This window comes from Macrosteles quadrilineatus, unplaced genomic scaffold (genome assembly GCF_028750875.1).
Source record: "Macrosteles quadrilineatus isolate MER2022 unplaced genomic scaffold, UCM_ALF_1.0 Scaffold_2__2_contigs__length_208266976, whole genome shotgun sequence".
In the NCBI taxonomy this organism is placed as follows: domain Eukaryota; kingdom Metazoa; phylum Arthropoda; class Insecta; order Hemiptera; family Cicadellidae; genus Macrosteles; species Macrosteles quadrilineatus.
In genome coordinates, this window is record NW_026542595.1 from 179,168,417 (window position 1) to 179,189,001 (window position 20,585).

The 20,585-nt window shown below is 35.6% G+C and overlaps 1 protein-coding gene across 1 annotated transcript; it reads left to right on the forward strand.

Annotated features, from left to right (window-relative positions):
• The first annotated feature begins 15,905 nt into the window (after positions 1–15,905).
• LOC128985172 (uncharacterized protein K02A2.6-like) lies at positions 15,906–18,794 on the forward strand. The gene has a single exon (XM_054404553.1). It carries the CDS (start codon positions 15,906–15,908, stop codon positions 18,792–18,794), a length of 2,889 nt encoding a protein of 962 aa, XP_054260528.1.
• The last annotated feature ends 1,791 nt before the right edge of the window (positions 18,795–20,585 follow it).

Genomic DNA, 20,585 nt, shown 5'->3' on the forward strand with positions numbered 1-20,585 from the left:
CCATCCGAAACATGCGGGATATTCACATTTTTTAAGTTTCCAAATCGGCACCGTCACTGATGAGATTTATAAGGAATTTATATCTCATATGATCTCACTATGCAATTCATGTGTTAAAATAAGTACACACTCTTAGAATATATCTCCTCTCATCTTCAAAAGTATCATGGCAAGAAACCAGAGAAGTTAATCCAACAATAAGATTTGTAATTGGTTCAAATATCACGGTGGAAGAAAAACACCTATTTACCCTTCCTACATGGCTCAATATAGTGTTCAAAAACTTGAAAATGTAATAATTGACAAATTATTGTTAAAATATCCCTGTCGTAGCAAGCCTGCAGACTTATCGAAATTCTATTGCCTTATTGGACGATTTGTACTAAAAATATCTCCTAAAAAATTTTTATTCCCTATCAAAATAACATTAGTTTAACAAGTAGGTTTGCTCACTACAGGCAAATAAGGAAAATAATAAATAAGTAAAATCCATTGCACTGAGCTATAATAATAAGTTATAAATCTATCTCAATGAATGAATGAATGAATGATTTATTCCGTCAAATTTGCTACAAAGTACAATATTACCTTTTTACTATAATATTAAGTTTACAACATGAAACAATCAAAAACAAAACAAGAAATAACAAAGTTGTGAACTTAATGTTGAATTATACAAAAAATAGCAAAACGAACATAATAAACTTATAATTTTGTAGCTAGTTATAATTGAATGGTCTTGTGGAATCAGCAGACATAGGCGAACTCTGCCTGTGCGTCTGCTGGGTTGCATATAGTCTTTAATGACCTAAACTTGTTTGATTGAAGATTCAAACGGAGATTGAATAAAAAACGGAAAAAAAGATTTTTTGAATTTTTCTTGAGGATGAATGATATGTAATTGACATGAAATGGGTGATAGATAATTACAGTGGGAGCAAATTCAGCTGTGTTGTGTCCATACAGCGCCTTGGTTGTGACGGCCAGGAGCTGTGAGCACGGCTGTCGGCTGGGGGGTTGGTGGGGGAGGGACAGCACAGCACAAGGGTCAGGTCAAACACGCCGGTAATCAGCTGAGATGATAACTTCGGCCTCGTCCGTTCCTAGATTTAGAAGGAATTCTTTAACCCTGATTTTAAACAAGTTGAGAGAAGGTGAATCAAAGATGCCTAAGTTATTGAAATAAGAGCCGATGTTACGAAACAGAATATGAGAAATGTAAAAGGAGTTAGTTGAAGAAAAGGAATAATGTTTTTGTAATGTAGTGATACCAACTCTTGAAGAATACCTTGTGTTGTGTGAATGTGCAATTTCATGGAAAATGTTATTGTAATTTTTGAAAATATGAATTAATATATTTTTAATGTAAAGTTGGCGAATAGAAAAAAGGGACGTTTCCTCAAATAAAGCGACTGACGGGTATCGTCTGCATTTTCCAAATCCTATTTTTATTATGGTTTTTTGGGCAACATTTAAAGGTTCTATAATACTTTTATAGCAGCCACCCCATGCTATGATACCGAAAGACAACAATGATTGAACATAGGCGTGGTATGTCATTCTTATTTCTTTGAATGTTAGAACGTCCCTCATTTGTCTAAAAGCAAAAATGAATTTCCTTATTTTGTTTTTTAAATAAATAATGTGATCCCATTTTAAACGCTCGTCAAAAAATACACCCAAGTATTTGTACGAATTTACTTTTTCTATGCACGCACAATCACATGCAATGTTATATTGATCACCACACTCGTGAATAATAAGGTCATTTAGATTGTAATCTGTAATCTTATTAATAGAAATTGGCATGTATTTTGTTTTATTGACATTTAATGAAAGTAAGTTTTGATTTAACCATTTATGAATGATCCATTGTTGTCCCGAAACTACTATTTAGCCTAAAATAAGGTGAAGGTTATTTACCTCATCTGCAATTCCAAAATTGTTTGTACTCGTACTTATAGTTACATGTTTCGGGAGAACGCCATTGGCAAACTATCGTGTAATACAGGAACATCAAAATCCACTTATTGTGTATGTGAACTAAATGTCTACCTGACGAAGCTACAAATAAGTGGATTTTGATGTTCCGATCTGTACTACGATATAGTTTGGCAATGGCGTTCTACCGAAACATGCAAGTACAAGACGTATTACAAACTACAATTTTGGAACTGCAGACGAGGTAATAACCTTCACCTTATTTTTGAATAAATAAGTTTTTAGTCTTTTTGCAAAATGTGAATAGTTAAGTATGAAATAAATAAATTTTCCAAAATTGTATGACAATATATCAAAACAAACAATCTACTGTACAACGGCACAACGCCCATAACAATCGCTTCAATGTACTAATGTAGTGCAGTACTAAAATATACTGATAAAAGTACTGTCATATAAGTCAACAGTGACCTTTGACTGGTGTAAAATAGAATTTTAGACACTAGCACATTCTGTGGCTGGCTCACACAACTATGTTATTTTTAAAATAAATTATTGGCTACAGCTCGTCCAGTCCATCCATAGATGGGATATATACTTCAGTACGTTATCCAATAGCATTTTAAACATACTCCCTAAGGGAGTATATTTAATCTATGCTAATATTAATAATCAATGGTTTGTCCTGTTGTTCTGACGAGGACGAGACGAGAGGGTTCTATGTCAACTTGGTTCTATCATAGATTAAACATAATCTATGGTTCTATGTTCCATCTCCATTCTACGACGGCGCTGAAGGGCCACCAACTATAAAAAAATATTTTTCTTAATCTCTGAGAAAAAAACTTAGAATTCTGAGTTTAAAGTCAGAATATAACAAGTGGGCGTTCCACTCTGAGATTTAAGTCAGAATTCAACTAGTGGGCGTTCCCTTCTGAGATTAAAGTCAGAATTTAACAAGTGGGCGTTCCTCTCTGTGAAAGGAGTTAGAATTCTGAGATTAAAGTCAGAATTGAATTGTGCTGGTCGTTCATCTCTGAGATTAACGTAAGAATTGGACTTATCTAGTCTCTACTACCACGGCCACCAAGGCGGCCGTGCTACTATACTCTACTGTACTTTTCTCACGGCCACCTTTAACTCCAGGCCGCGGCCTGGTAGAATTGGCAACGTTGCAAGTAGAAGAACACAGTAGAATAGACAACAGAAATGATTTTTATATAATTTCTTTTGTCTAAGATAGTAGGGATGATAGCATCGATATGCTGATAATATCGTTGCAATAAGAGAGGAACGCCCACAGTTCAATTCTGACTTAAGAGTTGAATGCCCACTAGTTATATTCTGACTTTTTCCCCAGAGAGGAACGCCCACAATTCTATTCTGACTTTAATCTCAGAATTCTAACTCCTTTCACAGAGAGGAACGCCCACTTGTTAAATTCTGACTTTAATCTCAGAGGAGAACGCCCACTAGTTGAATTCTGACTTTAATCTCAGAGTGGAACGCCCACTTGTTATATTCTGACTTTAAACTCAGAATTCTAAGTTTTTTCTCAGAGATTAAGAAAAATATTTTTTTATAGTTGGTGGCCCTTCAGCGCCGTCGTACCATTCCATGATCCACCTAACCTAAGCTAAGCTATCGGAATTTTTATTTTAAAATCTAATCTAAAATACCCCCGCCGCAGCAAACCTGCAGACTAAGCGAATTTCCATTTGACTGATTGGATTTACACTGAAATGTCTACTTAAAAATATAACATTTATTCTTGATTTAAATAGAATTAGTTTAACAAGTACTTAGGTTTGCTGCATCAGGGAGGGTAAAACTTTTTTTTTTGTAAAATGTGAATAGGTACGGTAGTGAGAAATAAAAACATTTTCCAAATTTGATCAAAATATGTTCACAAACAAGCAAACTACAACAGTTTACTTATTCTCCATAAGAATAACATGGGAATTTTAAATTTACAATTTTTTGGAATTTTCTCCGTAACTATTAGGCGCATAATAACGCTTCAATATACTAAATTATTTGTTTTTTTAAGCTCTACAAAATGGTTTGGAAAGAAATTGCTAAATTTTATGTTTTTTGGGTCAAAAATAGGAAAAACCTATTTTTACCCCATAAAACCCCCCGTAAACCCCCGTTCCCATGGTCCGATCATGCTGGATCGCGAACTCGTTCGAATAAACGTACGTTTACACGTTTGTACCAAATTTCATCCAAATCGGATCATTTTTGCTCGAGTTATCGTGCTGACGGACATATATATATATATATATATATATATATATATAAATATATAAATATATATATATATATGAATTTGAACGGATGGTGTTTTTGAGGTCCGTGAAGTTGGCGTACCCATATTAGCGTATCCACTTTTGATCATTCCAATCGTTAGTTCATCGTTAGTTCTCGATAGTTCCCAAATTTTGTCGTTAGTTCTCAAAAAATAAAAAAGTTATAGCCGATAATAAGTGGGTACGCTAACTTCACACTTCCGGGTTCTAGCGCACGCCGTTTCCTGATGAGAAATGTTTACATCTATATATCAATCGTTAGTTCTTCGTTAGTTCTCCATAGTTCTCCAATATTAACGTTAGTTCTCACAAAATAAAAAAGTTACGAGGCATACAAAGTGGGTACGCCAACTTCACAATTATAGAATTTCCAGCGGGCACACTTTTTTGAATAAAAATGCTTACATCTATATACCAATCATTAGTTCTTCGTTAGTTCTCGATAGTTCTCCAATATTAACGTTAGTTCTCAAAAAATAAAAAAGTTACGAGGCATACAAAGTGGGTACGCCAACTTCACAATTATAGAATTTCCAGCGGGCACACTTTTTTGAATAAAAATGCTTACATCTATATACCAATCGTTAGTTCTTCGTTAGTTCTCGATAGTTCACCAATATTAACGTTAGTTCTCAAAAAATAAATAAGTTACGAGGCATACAAAGTGGGTACGCCAACTTCACAATTATAGAATTTCCAGCGGGCACACTTTTTTGAATAAAAATGCTTACATCTATATACCAATCGTTAGTTCTTCGTTAGTTCTCGATAGTTCTCCAATATTAACGTTAGTTCTCAAAAAATAAATAAGTTACGAGGCATACAAAGTGGGTACGCCAACTTCACAATTATAGAATTTCCAGCGGGCACACTTTTTTGAATAAAAATGCTTAAATCTATATACCAATCGTTAGTTCTTCGTTAGTTCTCGATAGTTCTCCGATATTAACGTTAGTTCTCAAAAAATAAAAAAAGTTACGAGGCATACAAAGTGGGTACGCCAACTTCACAATTATAGAATTTCCAGCGGGCACACTTTTTTGAATAAAAATGCTTAAATCTATATACCAATCGTTAGTTCTTCGTTAGTTCTCGATAGTTCTCCAATATTAACGTTAGTTCTCAAAAAATAAAAAAGTTACGAGGCATACAAAGTGGGTACGCCAACTTCACAATTATAGAATTTCCAGCGGGCACACTTTTTTGAATAAAAATGCTTAAATCTATATACCAATCGTTAGTTCTTCGTTAGTTCTCGATAGTTCTCCGATATTAACGTTAGTTCTCAAAAAATAAAAAAGTTACGAGGCATACAAAGTGGGTACGCCAACTTCACAATTATAGAATTTCCTGCGGGCACCGTTTTCTGACTAAAAATGTTTATATCTATATACCAATCGTTAGTTCTTCGTTAGTTCTCGATAGTTCCCCAATATTAACGTTAGTTCTCAAAAAATAAAAAAGTTACGAGGCATACAAAGTGGGTACGCCAACTTCACAATTATAGAATTTCCAGCGGGCACACTTTTTTGAATAAAAATGCTTATATCTATATACCAATCGTTAGCTCTTCGTTAGTTCTCGATAGTTCTCCAATATTAACGTTCGTTCTAAAAAAATAAAAAAGTTACGAGGCATACAAAGTGGGTACGCAAACTTTACAATCATACAATTTCCAGCGGGCACAGTTTTCTGACTATAAATGCTTATATCTATATCTACATGTGTCTACACACATGTGTTGTTTTCCCACCAACTGTTCGTTTCGAGAATGGCAAAAATATTCCTTCACTTATTTGATGTGTGCAAAAATACCGGCAATGAACGGAAAACACGAGCACGAGCATTTGCTGTCATACTACTCGCGATTCGGCGAGTTGCTGTTCTGTACTTTGCGTTGGTACAGTCTGGAGCCGGCTAAAGGCATGGAACTTGAATAAAATCCCCTTTTTTCAAATCATTAAACTAAATTTCAATTAATATTTTATTATAACTAATTTATCATAAGATAACAATATTTATTCTCGGTATACAGGGTGATTGATATAAGTGTGCCAGCCGTTTTATTCGAAAACTATAATAGATATCAAAACAAGTTAAATGGTAAGTGCCTTGGATTTTTTATTTAAAAAATTGTAGTCAAGTCAAAAAAATATTTTAGCCGCCATTTTTCCAATATGGCCGCCAACTTTGATTTTTCTTACGGAACACCCTGTATTTTATGATGTATTCTGGTAGAAAATGTGATTTTAAGACGATTTTATTCTTGTGATTTTTTTCATAAACCTAACCGTTTCATAGATAATACTGGTTAAAGTTTTGAAATTTCTGCATGAGAAAGAATTTCGATAAAGGCCTAAGCAAGCATGCCAGCTGTTTTATTAGAAATCCATTGAAAATTTCACAACTTAAACCATTATTATCTTTGAAACGGTGAGGTTTATGAAAAAAATCACAAGAATAAAATCGTCTTAAAATTAACGTTACCCATATTAGCGTATCCACTTTTGATCATTCCAATCGTTAGTTCATCGTTAGTTCTCGATAGTTCCCAAATTTTGTCGTTAGTTCTCAAAAAATAAAAAAGTTATAGCCGATAATAAGTGGGTACGCTAACTTCACACTTCCGGGTTCTAGCGCACGCCGTTTCCTGATGAGAAATGTTTACATCTATATATCAATCGTTAGTTCTTCGTTAGTTCTCCATAGTTCTCCAATATTAACGTTAGTTCTCACAAAATAAAAAAGTTACGAGGCATACAAAGTGGGTACGCCAACTTCACAATTATAGAATTTCCAGCGGGCACACTTTTTTGAATAAAAATGCTTACATCTATATACCAATCATTAGTTCTTCGTTAGTTCTCGATAGTTCTCCAATATTAACGTTAGTTCTCAAAAAATAAAAAAGTTACGAGGCATACAAAGTGGGTACGCCAACTTCACAATTATAGAATTTCCAGCGGGCACACTTTTTTGAATAAAAATGCTTACATCTATATACCAATCGTTAGTTCTTCGTTAGTTCTCGATAGTTCACCAATATTAACGTTAGTTCTCAAAAAATAAATAAGTTACGAGGCATACAAAGTGGGTACGCCAACTTCACAATTATAGAATTTCCAGCGGGCACACTTTTTTGAATAAAAATGCTTACATCTATATACCAATCGTTAGTTCTTCGTTAGTTCTCGATAGTTCTCCAATATTAACGTTAGTTCTCAAAAAATAAATAAGTTACGAGGCATACAAAGTGGGTACGCCAACTTCACAATTATAGAATTTCCAGCGGGCACACTTTTTTGAATAAAAATGCTTAAATCTATATACCAATCGTTAGTTCTTCGTTAGTTCTCGATAGTTCTCCGATATTAACGTTAGTTCTCAAAAAATAAAAAAAGTTACGAGGCATACAAAGTGGGTACGCCAACTTCACAATTATAGAATTTCCAGCGGGCACACTTTTTTGAATAAAAATGCTTAAATCTATATACCAATCGTTAGTTCTTCGTTAGTTCTCGATAGTTCTCCAATATTAACGTTAGTTCTCAAAAAATAAAAAAGTTACGAGGCATACAAAGTGGGTACGCCAACTTCACAATTATAGAATTTCCAGCGGGCACACTTTTTTGAATAAAAATGCTTAAATCTATATACCAATCGTTAGTTCTTCGTTAGTTCTCGATAGTTCTCCGATATTAACGTTAGTTCTCAAAAAATAAAAAAGTTACGAGGCATACAAAGTGGGTACGCCAACTTCACAATTATAGAATTTCCTGCGGGCACCGTTTTCTGACTAAAAATGTTTATATCTATATACCAATCGTTAGTTCTTCGTTAGTTCTCGATAGTTCCCCAATATTAACGTTAGTTCTCAAAAAATAAAAAAGTTACGAGGCATACAAAGTGGGTACGCCAACTTCACAATTATAGAATTTCCAGCGGGCACACTTTTTTGAATAAAAATGCTTATATCTATATACCAATCGTTAGCTCTTCGTTAGTTCTCGATAGTTCTCCAATATTAACGTTCGTTCTAAAAAAATAAAAAAGTTACGAGGCATACAAAGTGGGTACGCAAACTTTACAATCATACAATTTCCAGCGGGCACAGTTTTCTGACTATAAATGCTTATATCTATATCTACATGTGTCTACACACATGTGTTGTTTTCCCACCAACTGTTCGTTTCGAGAATGGCAAAAATATTCCTTCACTTATTTGATGTGTGCAAAAATACCGGCAATGAACGGAAAACACGAGCACGAGCATTTGCTGTCATACTACTCGCGATTCGGCGAGTTGCTGTTCTGTACTTTGCGTTGGTACAGTCTGGAGCCGGCTAAAGGCATGGAACTTGAATAAAATCCCCTTTTTTCAAATCATTAAACTAAATTTCAATTAATATTTTATTATAACTAATTTATCATAAGATAACAATATTTATTCTCGGTATACAGGGTGATTGATATAAGTGTGCCAGCCGTTTTATTCGAAAACTATAATAGATATCAAAACAAGTTAAATGGTAAGTGCCTTGGATTTTTTATTTAAAAAATTGTAGTCAAGTCAAAAAAATATTTTAGCCGCCATTTTTCCAATATGGCCGCCAACTTTGATTTTTCTTACGGAACACCCTGTATTTTATGATGTATTCTGGTAGAAAATGTGATTTTAAGACGATTTTATTCTTGTGATTTTTTTCATAAACCTAACCGTTTCATAGATAATACTGGTTAAAGTTTTGAAATTTCTGCATGAGAAAGAATTTCGATAAAGGCCTAAGCAAGCATGCCAGCTGTTTTATTAGAAATCCATTGAAAATTTCACAACTTAAACCATTATTATCTTTGAAACGGTGAGGTTTATGAAAAAAATCACAAGAATAAAATCGTCTTAAAATTACATTTCCTACCAGAATACATCATAAAATACAGGATGTTCCATAAGAAAAATCAAAGTTGGCGGCCATATTGGAAAAATGGCGGCTAAAATAATTTTTTTGACTTGACTAAAATTTTTAAAATAAAAAATCCAAGGCTTTTACCTTTTAACTTTTTTTGATATCTCTTATGGTTTTCGAATAAAACGGCTGGCACACTTATATCAATCACCCTGTATATTAATAACCTAACACTTTTAATTTTGAACGTATTTTTAAACTGTTTAAGAACGATGCTGTGAATGTTTGAAAGAATAGTTGAGGGTACGTTTTTGAGAAAAATCGAGAACTAACGAAGAACTAACGATTGGTATATAGATATAAGCATTTATAGTCAGAAAACTGTGCCCGCTGGAAATTGTATGATTGTGAAGTTTGCGTACACACTTTTTATGACTCGTAACTTTTTTTTATTTTTGAGAACTAACGTAAATATTGAAAAACTATCGAGAACTAACAAAGAACTAACGATTGGTATATAGATATAAGCATTTTTATTCAAAAAACTGTGCCCGCTGGAAATTGTATAACTGTGAAGTTAGCGTACCCACTTTGTATGCCTCGTAACTTTTTTATTTTTTGATAACTAACATTAATATTGGAGAACTATCGAGAACTAACGAAGAACTAACGATTGGTATATAGATGTAAGCATTTTTATTCAAAAAAGTGTGCCCGCTGGAAATTCTATAATTGTGAAGTTGGCGTACCCACTTTGTATGCCTCATAACTTATTTATTTTTTGAGAACTAACGTTAATATTGGAGAACTATCGAGAACTAACGAAGAACTAACGATTGGAATATAGATGTAAGCATTTTTATTCAAAAAAGTGTGCCCGCTGGAAATTCTATAATTGTGAAGTTGGCGTACCCACTTTGTATGCCTCGTAACTTTTTTATTTTTTGAGAACTAACGTTAATATTGGAGAACTATCGAGAACTAACGAAGAACTAACGATTGGTATATAGATGTAAGCATTTTTATTCAAAAAAGTGTGCCCGCTGGAAATTCTATAATTGTGAAGTTGGCGTACCCACTTTGTATGCCTCGTAACTTTTTTATTTTGTGAGAACTAACGTTAATATTGGAGAACTATGGAGAACTAACGAAGAACTAACGATTGATATATAGATGTAAACATTTCTCATCAGGAAACGGCGTGCGCTAGAACCCGGAAGTGTGAAGTTAGCGTACCCACATATTATCGGCTATAACTTTTTTATTTTTTGAGAACTAACGACAATATTTGGGAACTATCGAGAACTAACGATGAACTAACGATTGGAATGATCAAAAGTGGATACGCTAATATGGGTACGCCAACTTCACGGACCTGTGTTTTTGGCCTCTAGGGACCTCAAAACGAAAAAAAAAATTGGTCCCGCGTCCAGGTCTTACCATGAGTACTACGGTAATAGCTTATTCCCTATATGGGAAATTCGCTAACAAAAAGGGAAAGAAAAGAAAAAAAAATATAAATAAACATTGTACGTGTACGGACGGAGACTGAGTACGAACGATGAAAATAGAAAATAATGAAGTTTGTTAACTTTGTTTTTGTTTAGTAATGAAAATTGAAAATTGAGAACCATTGAATTTTGTGAACATTCACTTTCACTGAAATTCAAGGTCCAACGCAATCAACGTAGCCTAGGTAACTTGTGTTAATTTTCCTACCCTCTGTTAAGCTTAGGCTAATTAATAATAATTATTCAATAATAATCATGATTCTCCATTACCATTGCTTTAAATTAAGTCGAAATGAGTTAAAGCTCATGTTTGCTAACCAAAATTTTATTTTCAGCTCATGAGAAATTTGAAGGCCTAGGCTATAAGTTAGATCTTATCCAAACTGTGAAGAGTCTAAAAACTTAATTAGACATAAGCTGGGTTGCTGGGTCAACTTCAGAGTAAAATACCATTCCGCCTAATATTAAAGAAAGGTTATTTTGATTTCATCTTGTTTAAAAATTATATTTTGATTTCTAACCTTAAACATAAAAGAAATTTGACTTAGGGCCTAGGTTATACTGAAGAAACATTATCTAGACCTACGGTATCAATTATATAAGATGGGAACATTACTAGGCCATATGTGTGTATTTAACCCAAACATGAGTGGCACAATCAAGTAGTCTTTAGTGACTAAGCCCGACATGTTCCGCAGACACAGCTGTTAATTGAAGTTGACTTAGCTCATACGGGTAAAGTTTCTTAACTAAGCTATGCTAATATTGATTGAAACAATCAAATTGAAAATATTGATTAATAATCAATATTTTTAAATATAAGTTATCTATATTTATAAAAGAGGAAGTTTGTATGTTTGAACGTTATGAGCTCGGCCACCCTTGGACCGATTGCCACGAAACTTGGAACATCTGTGTAGAATATCATGGAATACACCATCAATTTCTTGATCCGTCCAATCGGCTCCGCCCCAGTGGCTATGGAGTTTCCCATGTTAACCTTATGATTACTCATATTTAAATGGAATTAAAGAATCTCAAGCGCTGGTCCAACTAAACAATTTGTTTCTGTGATGTTCAATAGCATTAAAAAGTTAATAGGTTTACCAACAGGGTGCAGCACTATAATTCATGAGAACAGCTAATTTGCAACCAAAAGGTGAGTGAGCGTGGCGAACGAACTTCAACCTAAAGGCGAGTTAGCGTAGCGAACGAGCTAACCTGAACGTAGCGAACGAACTTCAACCAGGACGTGATTGAGCCATGCAAACGAGCTCATCTTGAAAATGAACGCAACGAGCATTTGACATAAAACCACATTAGGACAGAACGACGTCTGTCGGGCCAGCTAGTCTATTATAAAATAAAACTATCATAACCTAACCTAACCAACCAACCAAACTTGCTGATGGTGAAAAAATCGCATGAAGGTTTTACTAATCGAATCGATAGTTTCAATCGATATTAGCGTAGCCTAGATAAGAAACTGTACCCGCCCATACAGCCAATGGCAACTAAGGAACCTACAGTTTATAGTGGAATCCGAACCACATTTTTCCTTATAATTAAGAAATTGGTCTAATTAGCCTATCAGGATAGTACTGCGGATAGTTCCTGGTTAATCCACACCAGGGAGCATAGCATCCACTGTGCATGCCTATAAATATCCACAATTTGTGACCTCCTATGTTAGTAGCTAGATTACAGGCCGATGCCACCGTCCCTAGTCGTTGTAGCTAATTTCTCAAATTCAAAAGCTATGGATCATTACTGGTTTTTAAATTATAGCATCAAACAAATAATTCATTCTATAAGTGAGCCTTTGGTTTTAGCGAATTTCCCTATAGGGAAGTAGAGGTCGTACGGAACGAGGTGAAGCTTGGAGGGGAATAGTGGTGTGGCGGGGGAAGTGTCGCTATGCGAGGCGACGATCGGCTCGTCTCCTACCCCCACCATGGATTTCCCCGCTTTAAACTGTTCCCGCCGAAAATCTCAGGCTTCACCTCGTTCCGCACGACCTTTAGCTATTACCGTAGGTGGCACGGTAAGACTTAGACCCGGGACCGATTTACTTATTCATTTTGATGTCCCTAGAGGCCAAAAACACCATTCGTTCAAATTTTTATATATGTATATAGGTATATATATATATATATATATATATATAGATTTATATATATATATATATATATGAATGGCTCCCCGGAAAAACGTTCCAAGCGCCAGAATTAGAGTTTGCAGGTTTTTGATAGAAAAACGTTCCTTGTGCTTTTGTCTATCAAGTGGTGACATCTTTTGGCCGATTTTATAACTAAAACATTGAATTATGGGTAGGGGAATTTGGCCCTCCCTGGAAGAACGTTCCTTGTGCAGCGTATTGGGCAGACAAGACCATGTCTTCACCGGTGTCAGGCCTTATTAAACAATTAAATAGAGGCAAAAAACTAAAGTTAAACATAGATTTTTGGAAGAAGAAAGTTAAGAAGAGTCATAGAAATAGCGGGAAAGTGTAAAAAAACTACAAAAATGAAGTAGTGCCTGAAAAAGTACTTATTTCTGAAGTAATTGGAAAAACGTTACTTGTGCTACAATGCACACTACAGTTGAACACTATAACGTTTGTGATCCAGAATATTTACCAGGACATAGGAATTTAATTTCCATTTCTAAATACTTATTATTAGTAAATTACAACCTAGCTGTTGTCAATTTACTGTTTACTGTCTAATATGTTATTTTTGTTAAGTGAATGGGCTGATTTATTTAAGGATTTGTCATGATCCTGCACACACAACGGCTGCAAGACTATACCTTTTGTGATTGACTATACTGTACCAAGATAATACGTTTTTTTACAAGATTTTGTGTGTTCTTTTAGTTAAATGAAGTGCAATATTGTAAAATTAAAAGTCCCAAGCACACAAACAATATCAGCTTAATACAAAGGCTAGGGGTTATGTACGTTTCATTAACAAGATATTGTGTATTCTTTTAGTAAAATAAGATTCAATATTGTAAAAAAAATCTTTCACTTGCAGTTTGAGAATTTCTGTACCTAAGCAATAAAAATAATGAATTATTGCAGCTATCAAAACTTTATTCTTTACATAACGTTCCAAACGCCAGTATTGTGGAGTGCTATTTTCCAGTAGAAAAACGTTGCTTGTGCATATCAACTATGCCCAAGCAACGTTTTTCCACTACATTTACACTTAAAATGTCAAAAGCTTAATAATTTGGTTTTTACTTGAAAAAAATCCTTATAACATTGTTATGACTAGACCTAAAAAGTAGAATCTAAAAAAATCAAAAAATAATCTTTAAAAAATTACTCTCTTAACGTTTTTTTTATTTTCTGTAAAGTTTACAAAACGGCGCATGGAACGTTTTTCCAGGGAGCCATTCATATATACACGTCCGTGAACGCGATAACTTGAGTAATTTTTGTCCGATTTTGATGAAATTTGGTTTAAAGGTGTAAGGCAGGATAAACTTGAATGAGTTCGCGAACCAGCATGATCGGACCATGGGAACGGGGTTTTACGGGAGGTTTTATGGGGTAAAAAATGGTTTTTCTCATTTTTGACCCTCAAAACACAAAATTACCCAATTTCTCTCTAGACCTTTTTTAAAGAGCTTAAAAAAACAAATAAATTAGTATATCAATGTGTTTTTGTACAATTATTGGTAACGGAGAAAATTCAAAAATTGTAAATTTTAAATTCCCATGTTATTCTTATGGAGAATATTGTAAACTGTGGTATTTTGCTTGTTTATGGATATATTTTGATCAAACTTGGCAAATTTATTTATTTTACACTAAGCTATTAATATTTTACTAAAAAATAAACTTTCCGTTATTAGTTTCCTTGTAGCAGCAAACCTAGGTACTCATTAAGTCTAATGTTATTTAAATAAATTTAATTGAAAATCAATTCAGACAAATGGAAATTCGCTTAGTCGGCAGAGGCTGCGGCGGGGGTATTTTGTATTAGTAAACAGTGGCGGTTCCAGGGGGGGGGGGCTACAGGGGCTAAAGCCCCCCCCCTTGGACCCTGAAAAAAATATATTTAAACATGCATTTCGTCCTTAAAACCCGCAATGTCATACAGACTGTAGTGTACCAGCTGGTGTTATTGTCACATGTTTTAAGATGAATTAATTGTCGATATGTTTACAGTTCAGTTGTTTGTTTACTTACTTAGAATACACATCATGTTTTCAAAATATGTCTAAATATTTTATTCTATTAATATAATAAACCACAACACTACAATGGCGCAGTCGAAAAATATTGATTTTAAGTGTAGCTCATTTGACGGGACGACCGAAGATTGGGTTTACTGGTTTGAACGATTGAAGATCAGATTAAGGAACGAAAACGTCAAGAATGAAGACAAGAAACGAGACATTTTACTAGGACACTTAGGCCCACAACCTTTCAAAATTGTATTTGACTCGGTGCATCCTACACCCGTAAGTAATATTGGATTCAACGACGCTGTAGCAATCTTAGATAAATACTACACCAAACAAACCGCTCCACTTTCACAAAGAGTCAGCTTTACAAGTAGATTCAGACACGATGGTGAATCTGTAAACCAGTTTGAACTATCCTTAAGGTCTCTAGCCGGACACTGTGCTTTTGGTGATGGTCTGGACAAACGCTTAAGGGATCAGTTCATCCTTGGAATTAACAATGATAAATGGCAGTTTGAACTTTTAAGAATTCACTCATCTACAAACACGTCTTTTTCTAGCGTAGTTGAGTCGGCAACGTTACTTGAAAATGTGGATACTCAACAACAGGAAATGCGCAACATAAAAATTAACAGAGTAAAATCCCCAATACACCATACAAATCGACACATCCACACAAGACAAGACAAATCAGACTCAAAACAAATAAATACTAGAAACAGCCCTATTCTTAAACTCAACAAGGGAATACAATGTTTTAAATGCGGTAACAAGAGACATGCAAATCACGAAGATTGCCCTGCTATGGGTGCTGTTTGTAAAGCTTGTAATGGTAATAATCATTTTTCTCGTGCATGTTTGAAGGCAGGAAATGCGGTTGTTGCTAGACCAAAACAGTTAAATCAAATCACAAATTTTTTGGATGAGGATAACGCTCCGTATTCAGACATTGACCAAATACGAACTTTGGAACCCTTTTCCAAAGTTCGTATTCCAAAGTAATGATCAATGTTGAAATGAACAAACGTAAGGTAAAAATGCTTTACGATCCAGGGGCAGCTTACAGCATTATTGGAGAAAAACTGTGGAAATCGGTGGGATCACCAACACTTTACCCCTGTGAAAATCTTACTGCCTACACGGGGGTACAAATTGAAACACTAGGCGAAACATTGGTTAGTTTTCTTGCATTTGGTAGTTCAAAAAAATTAAAGCTTATAGTAGTCAAGAAAAATGATGTTCCTCTACTTGGGTTGGACTGGGTACTTAAGTTCAATCTTCCTTTACCACCAGGTGCTGAAGTATGTACAGTTACTCGGCAACCGAACAATACCACTTGTGTGAATAGTATAGATTTGGTAAGACAAATTGTTACTGACTTTCCAGAAGTGTTTCATCCTTCTCAAGGCACAATCAAAAACAGTAACGTAGTATTCCACTTGACCCAAGACGCAGTTCCAGTTATTTCAAAACCACGTCCTGTGCCCTTTTCCTTACGCAAAGCTGTGGAAGACGAACTGCAGCGGTTAGTTGAAAACCAAGTCTTGACGCCAGTGAATACGAGTGAGGAGCCTGTTACATGGTCTTCACCTATAGTTGTTGTAAAACCTTCTGGAGCAATACGCATATGTGCTGACTTTAAAAACACGATCAACAAGTATATGATTTCAGACAACTATCCTATGCCCAGATTTGAAGAAATTACAGCGAAACTTACTGGAGGACAAGAGTTCACAGTCATCGATCTCAAGGATGCTTACTTACAGATGGAAGTTGACACTTGCGTACAAAAATATTTAACTATTTCCACACACAAAGGGTTTTTCAGATATTCCCGTCTTCCTTTTTCGATTAAAATCGCTTCAGGGGCATTTCAGTGTAAAATGGATCAAGTACTGGCGGCCTTGGAAGGAGTTGCATGTCTTCTCGACAATGTAATAATCACAGCTCCCACACGAGAGGAACATATACGTCGAGTTAGAGAGGTGCTAAAACGTTTTACAGATATGGGCATCCACTCACAAATGTCAAAATGCAGATGGTTACAGGATTCAGTCAAATACTTGGGTCTCATGATTGACAAAACTGGCATACATCCCACAAATGAGCACTTAGAAGCGATGAAAAACATGCCATCCCCTAAAAATGTCAAAGAATTGAGATTGTTTCTGGGGTCAATCAACTACTATGGTAAATTTGTTCCACATTTGCAGTCATTGTGTGTTCCCTTACATGGTCTACTAAAGGAAGGAGAGAAATGGCAATGGACAGATAAACACGAGAAAATAGCAACAAAACTGAAACACTTGTTAACTACAGCAGACACTTTAGCTCACTATGACGAATCGTTACCGCTGACACTAGCCACCGACGCAAGCGAGGTTGGTCTGGGTGCTGCTCTCTTCCACAGATATTCGGACGGGACTGAGAGGCCGGTGATGTTCGCTTCAAGACGACTCGACTCTGCTGAAACCCGTTATAGTGTGATAGAAAAAGAAGCTCTTGGATTAGTTTTTGGAGTAACACGTTTTGAGCAGTATCTCTATGGCATACATTTTGAAATACGGTCAGACCATAAAGCCTTAATCAAGCTTTTTGGAGAACATGATCCGATCCCTAAGGTTGTTTCAAACCGAATCGCAAGGTGGGCTCTAACATTGAGTTCCTACGACTATTCCATAACCTACCAAAAAGGAAAGGAAAACACAACTGCAGACTTGCTCTCAAGATTTCCTCTTGAATCAAAAACAAAATCAAACAAAGAACGCCTAGGAGATTGCAACGGATCTCATCTATTTCATCTCAGGTCTCAGGATTTACCATTGACCTCAAAGAGCTTGCAAGAAGCAACGAAACAAGACGCAATACTCGCTAAAGTAATAAACTACCTTAGAAGTGGATGGCCAGATCATGTTACCAACAACAAAGAAGTTTTACCTTATTACAACAAGCGTGAAGAACTTTCTTTTGAAAACGGAATATTACTCTGGTTCGGTCGCATAGTAATACCTTCAAAACTGAGACCAAGAGTAATGGAAGTACTCCATGAGGGACATCCAGGAATAGTCGCCATGAAAGGTAAAGCAAGATTTCAAGTGTGGTGGCCCGGTCTAGATAAAGATCTGGAAGAACATACAAAACATTGTGTTGGTTGTCAAGAGAACAGGCCTAAAGACATGGAGATGCCTCTCTTCTCGTGGACCGTCCCAACAGAAGTCTGGTCAAGAATCCACATAGACTTTGCGGGACCATTCTTAGGTAAAATGTGGTTGATTGTTGTAGACGCACGATCAAAATGGCTAGAAGTGATACCCATGTCGACAACAACTTCAAAAGCCACTATCAATGCCTTAGAAGAATTGTTCTCAAGATTAGGCTATCCCAAAACTATCGTCAGTGACAACGGTCCTCAGTTGACATCTCATGAGTTCCAGACGTTCTACAAAAACCTTAATATCAAGCACGCACGTATAACACCATATCACCCAAAAAGCAATGGGTTAGCAGAACGGTGTGTTCGAACATTTAAAGAATGTATGAGTGCATCACAGAACAATGTGGTAACCGTCCAAGAAAAGCTCAAAAGTTTCTTGTTCGCATACAGAACATCTCCAAAAAGGTCAACCGGAAAATCACCGGCTTTCATGATGTTTGGACGTGAACTACGAACAAAACTAGACCTACTGATCCTTGACGCAGATACTAAATTAGATAAAGAATTAGTTAGACAACGATTGGACAAACACGAATCAAAATTAAAAGTATTTCAAGAGAATGACCACGTCTGGGTGTTAAATACGTCCGGATCTGGATTCAAGCGAGGCAAGATAGTAAAAGTAAATGGACCCTATTCATATCTTGTAAACGTCGATGGTGTGAACCGGAGATGTCATGCAGATCATTTGCGAACGGCAGTCAGCTCTTAGAAGAAGGGGAGATGTGTAGTGTACCAGCTGGTGTTATTGTCACATGTTTTAAGATGAATTAATTGTCGATATGTTTACAGTTCAGTTGTTTGTTTACTCACTTAGAATACACATCATGTTTTCAAAATATGTCAAAATATTTTATTCTATTAATATAATAAACCACAACACTACACAGACATCAATACAATACAATACAATACAATATTCTTTATTGTTAATTTGTCAAGAATTACAATAGTGTCAATACAATAGTGAATTGTACATGTTAATTTTCATAAAATTCCTTTATTGAGTAGAAGGGTCTTGCGATTAGCCACTTCTTCAGCTCCTGGTGTAGCTTGTTGCCAGTCAGGTCTCTCAGGTAGTCAGGTAGATGGTTCCTCAGCTTGCAGCCGGTGTAGGAAGGTAGTTTTTATTAAACTTAATAAGCGATGGCAGGAGCATTATTAAGTTCCTCATAGATAAACTTTGTGGACAATATAGCACAATGAATAAAACAAAATTACGCTATGGAAAGTTGTACGCATGATCATATTTTTACAGCAGTCAGCTGTTGACATGCTAGGGCCAAGGCGGGAGCATCTAGCGCGCGAGCGAGGACTGGGAAACAGCTGATTTCCTGATGTCCCATAGTTAGTTGTCAAATTGTCTGCTAGCCACTAACTTTACACAGGCATCAATCAGCAATCAGCGGTAGCACCAGTAGCCAGTAGCCTATTACCATTGACTAAGCTAGTGTTAAAGTTTATGGTCAATGCTATTACTGAATTCGATACTATACCATTGTGACAGATCTATTAAATGGAGAAAAACGTAAGGTTAAAAAACGTGTCTACCTACTTGCTTTTCGTGGCATAACAGGTGCAATGGAAGGTTTTAGAACAATTGGGCACAGTTCTAGACGTTAGAAATGGCTTTATAAAGTCACCAAACGGCTTTTAGGAGATACTGTATGACTTTATTAATCTACAGTAGTCCTGTTTTGAAATTCATGAAATTCACCATAGTTTGATTTTTTAAATGTCTTCTTGCTCTTGACAAAGACAAATAACGGGTGAAAAATGGGAGGTTTTTGTACAGATATAGACATTAATAATGGCTTTAGAAAGTTAGTAAACAACTCTTAGGGGGATATGGCCGTAGCCTACAATATGTTTTGAGATTTATGAATGCAACCGTCATAGTTTTAGTTTTAAAAATGTCTACTTATTCATGACAAATAAATGGGAAAATGGGAGGTTTTGCACAGAGTTCTAGATGTTAAAACTGGCTGTAGAAAGTCACCCAGCGGCTTTTAGGAGGATATGGCCGTAGGCTACAGTATGTTTTAAAATTCATGAATGCAATCATATTTAATTTTTATAATGTCTATTTGCTCATGGCAAACAACAGGTGAAATGGGAGTTTATGGACAATTGGGCACGCTTCTAGGTGTTAAAAATGGCTTTAGAAAGTCACCAGACGGCTTTGAAAATTCCAAATTTTCCCGGGGGGAACCCCTGGCCCCCTGCTTTATTATGGGGTGCTCCACACCCCCCAAACCCCCCGGTAGCCCCCCCTTGGCAAGGTCCTAGAACCGCCACTGTTAGTAAATGTTTTAAAATTGGTTATTTCTCTGACCTTCTCAAAATTTCTAAAATTATTCCAGTACCTATATAAAAAAGGTGATAAAAATCTTCCTAGTAATTATCGCCCTATTTCAATAGTGCCAATCTTTTCCAAAATGTTTGAATGTCTCATGCATTAACAAACTCAATTCCAAAAGGAAATGAAATGAATGAATATTTT

Coding starts and splice junctions, on each gene's coding strand:
- LOC128985172 (XM_054404553.1), top strand. CDS start 15,906: ATGCTTTACGATCCAGGGGCAGCTTACAGCATTATTGGAGAAAAACTG.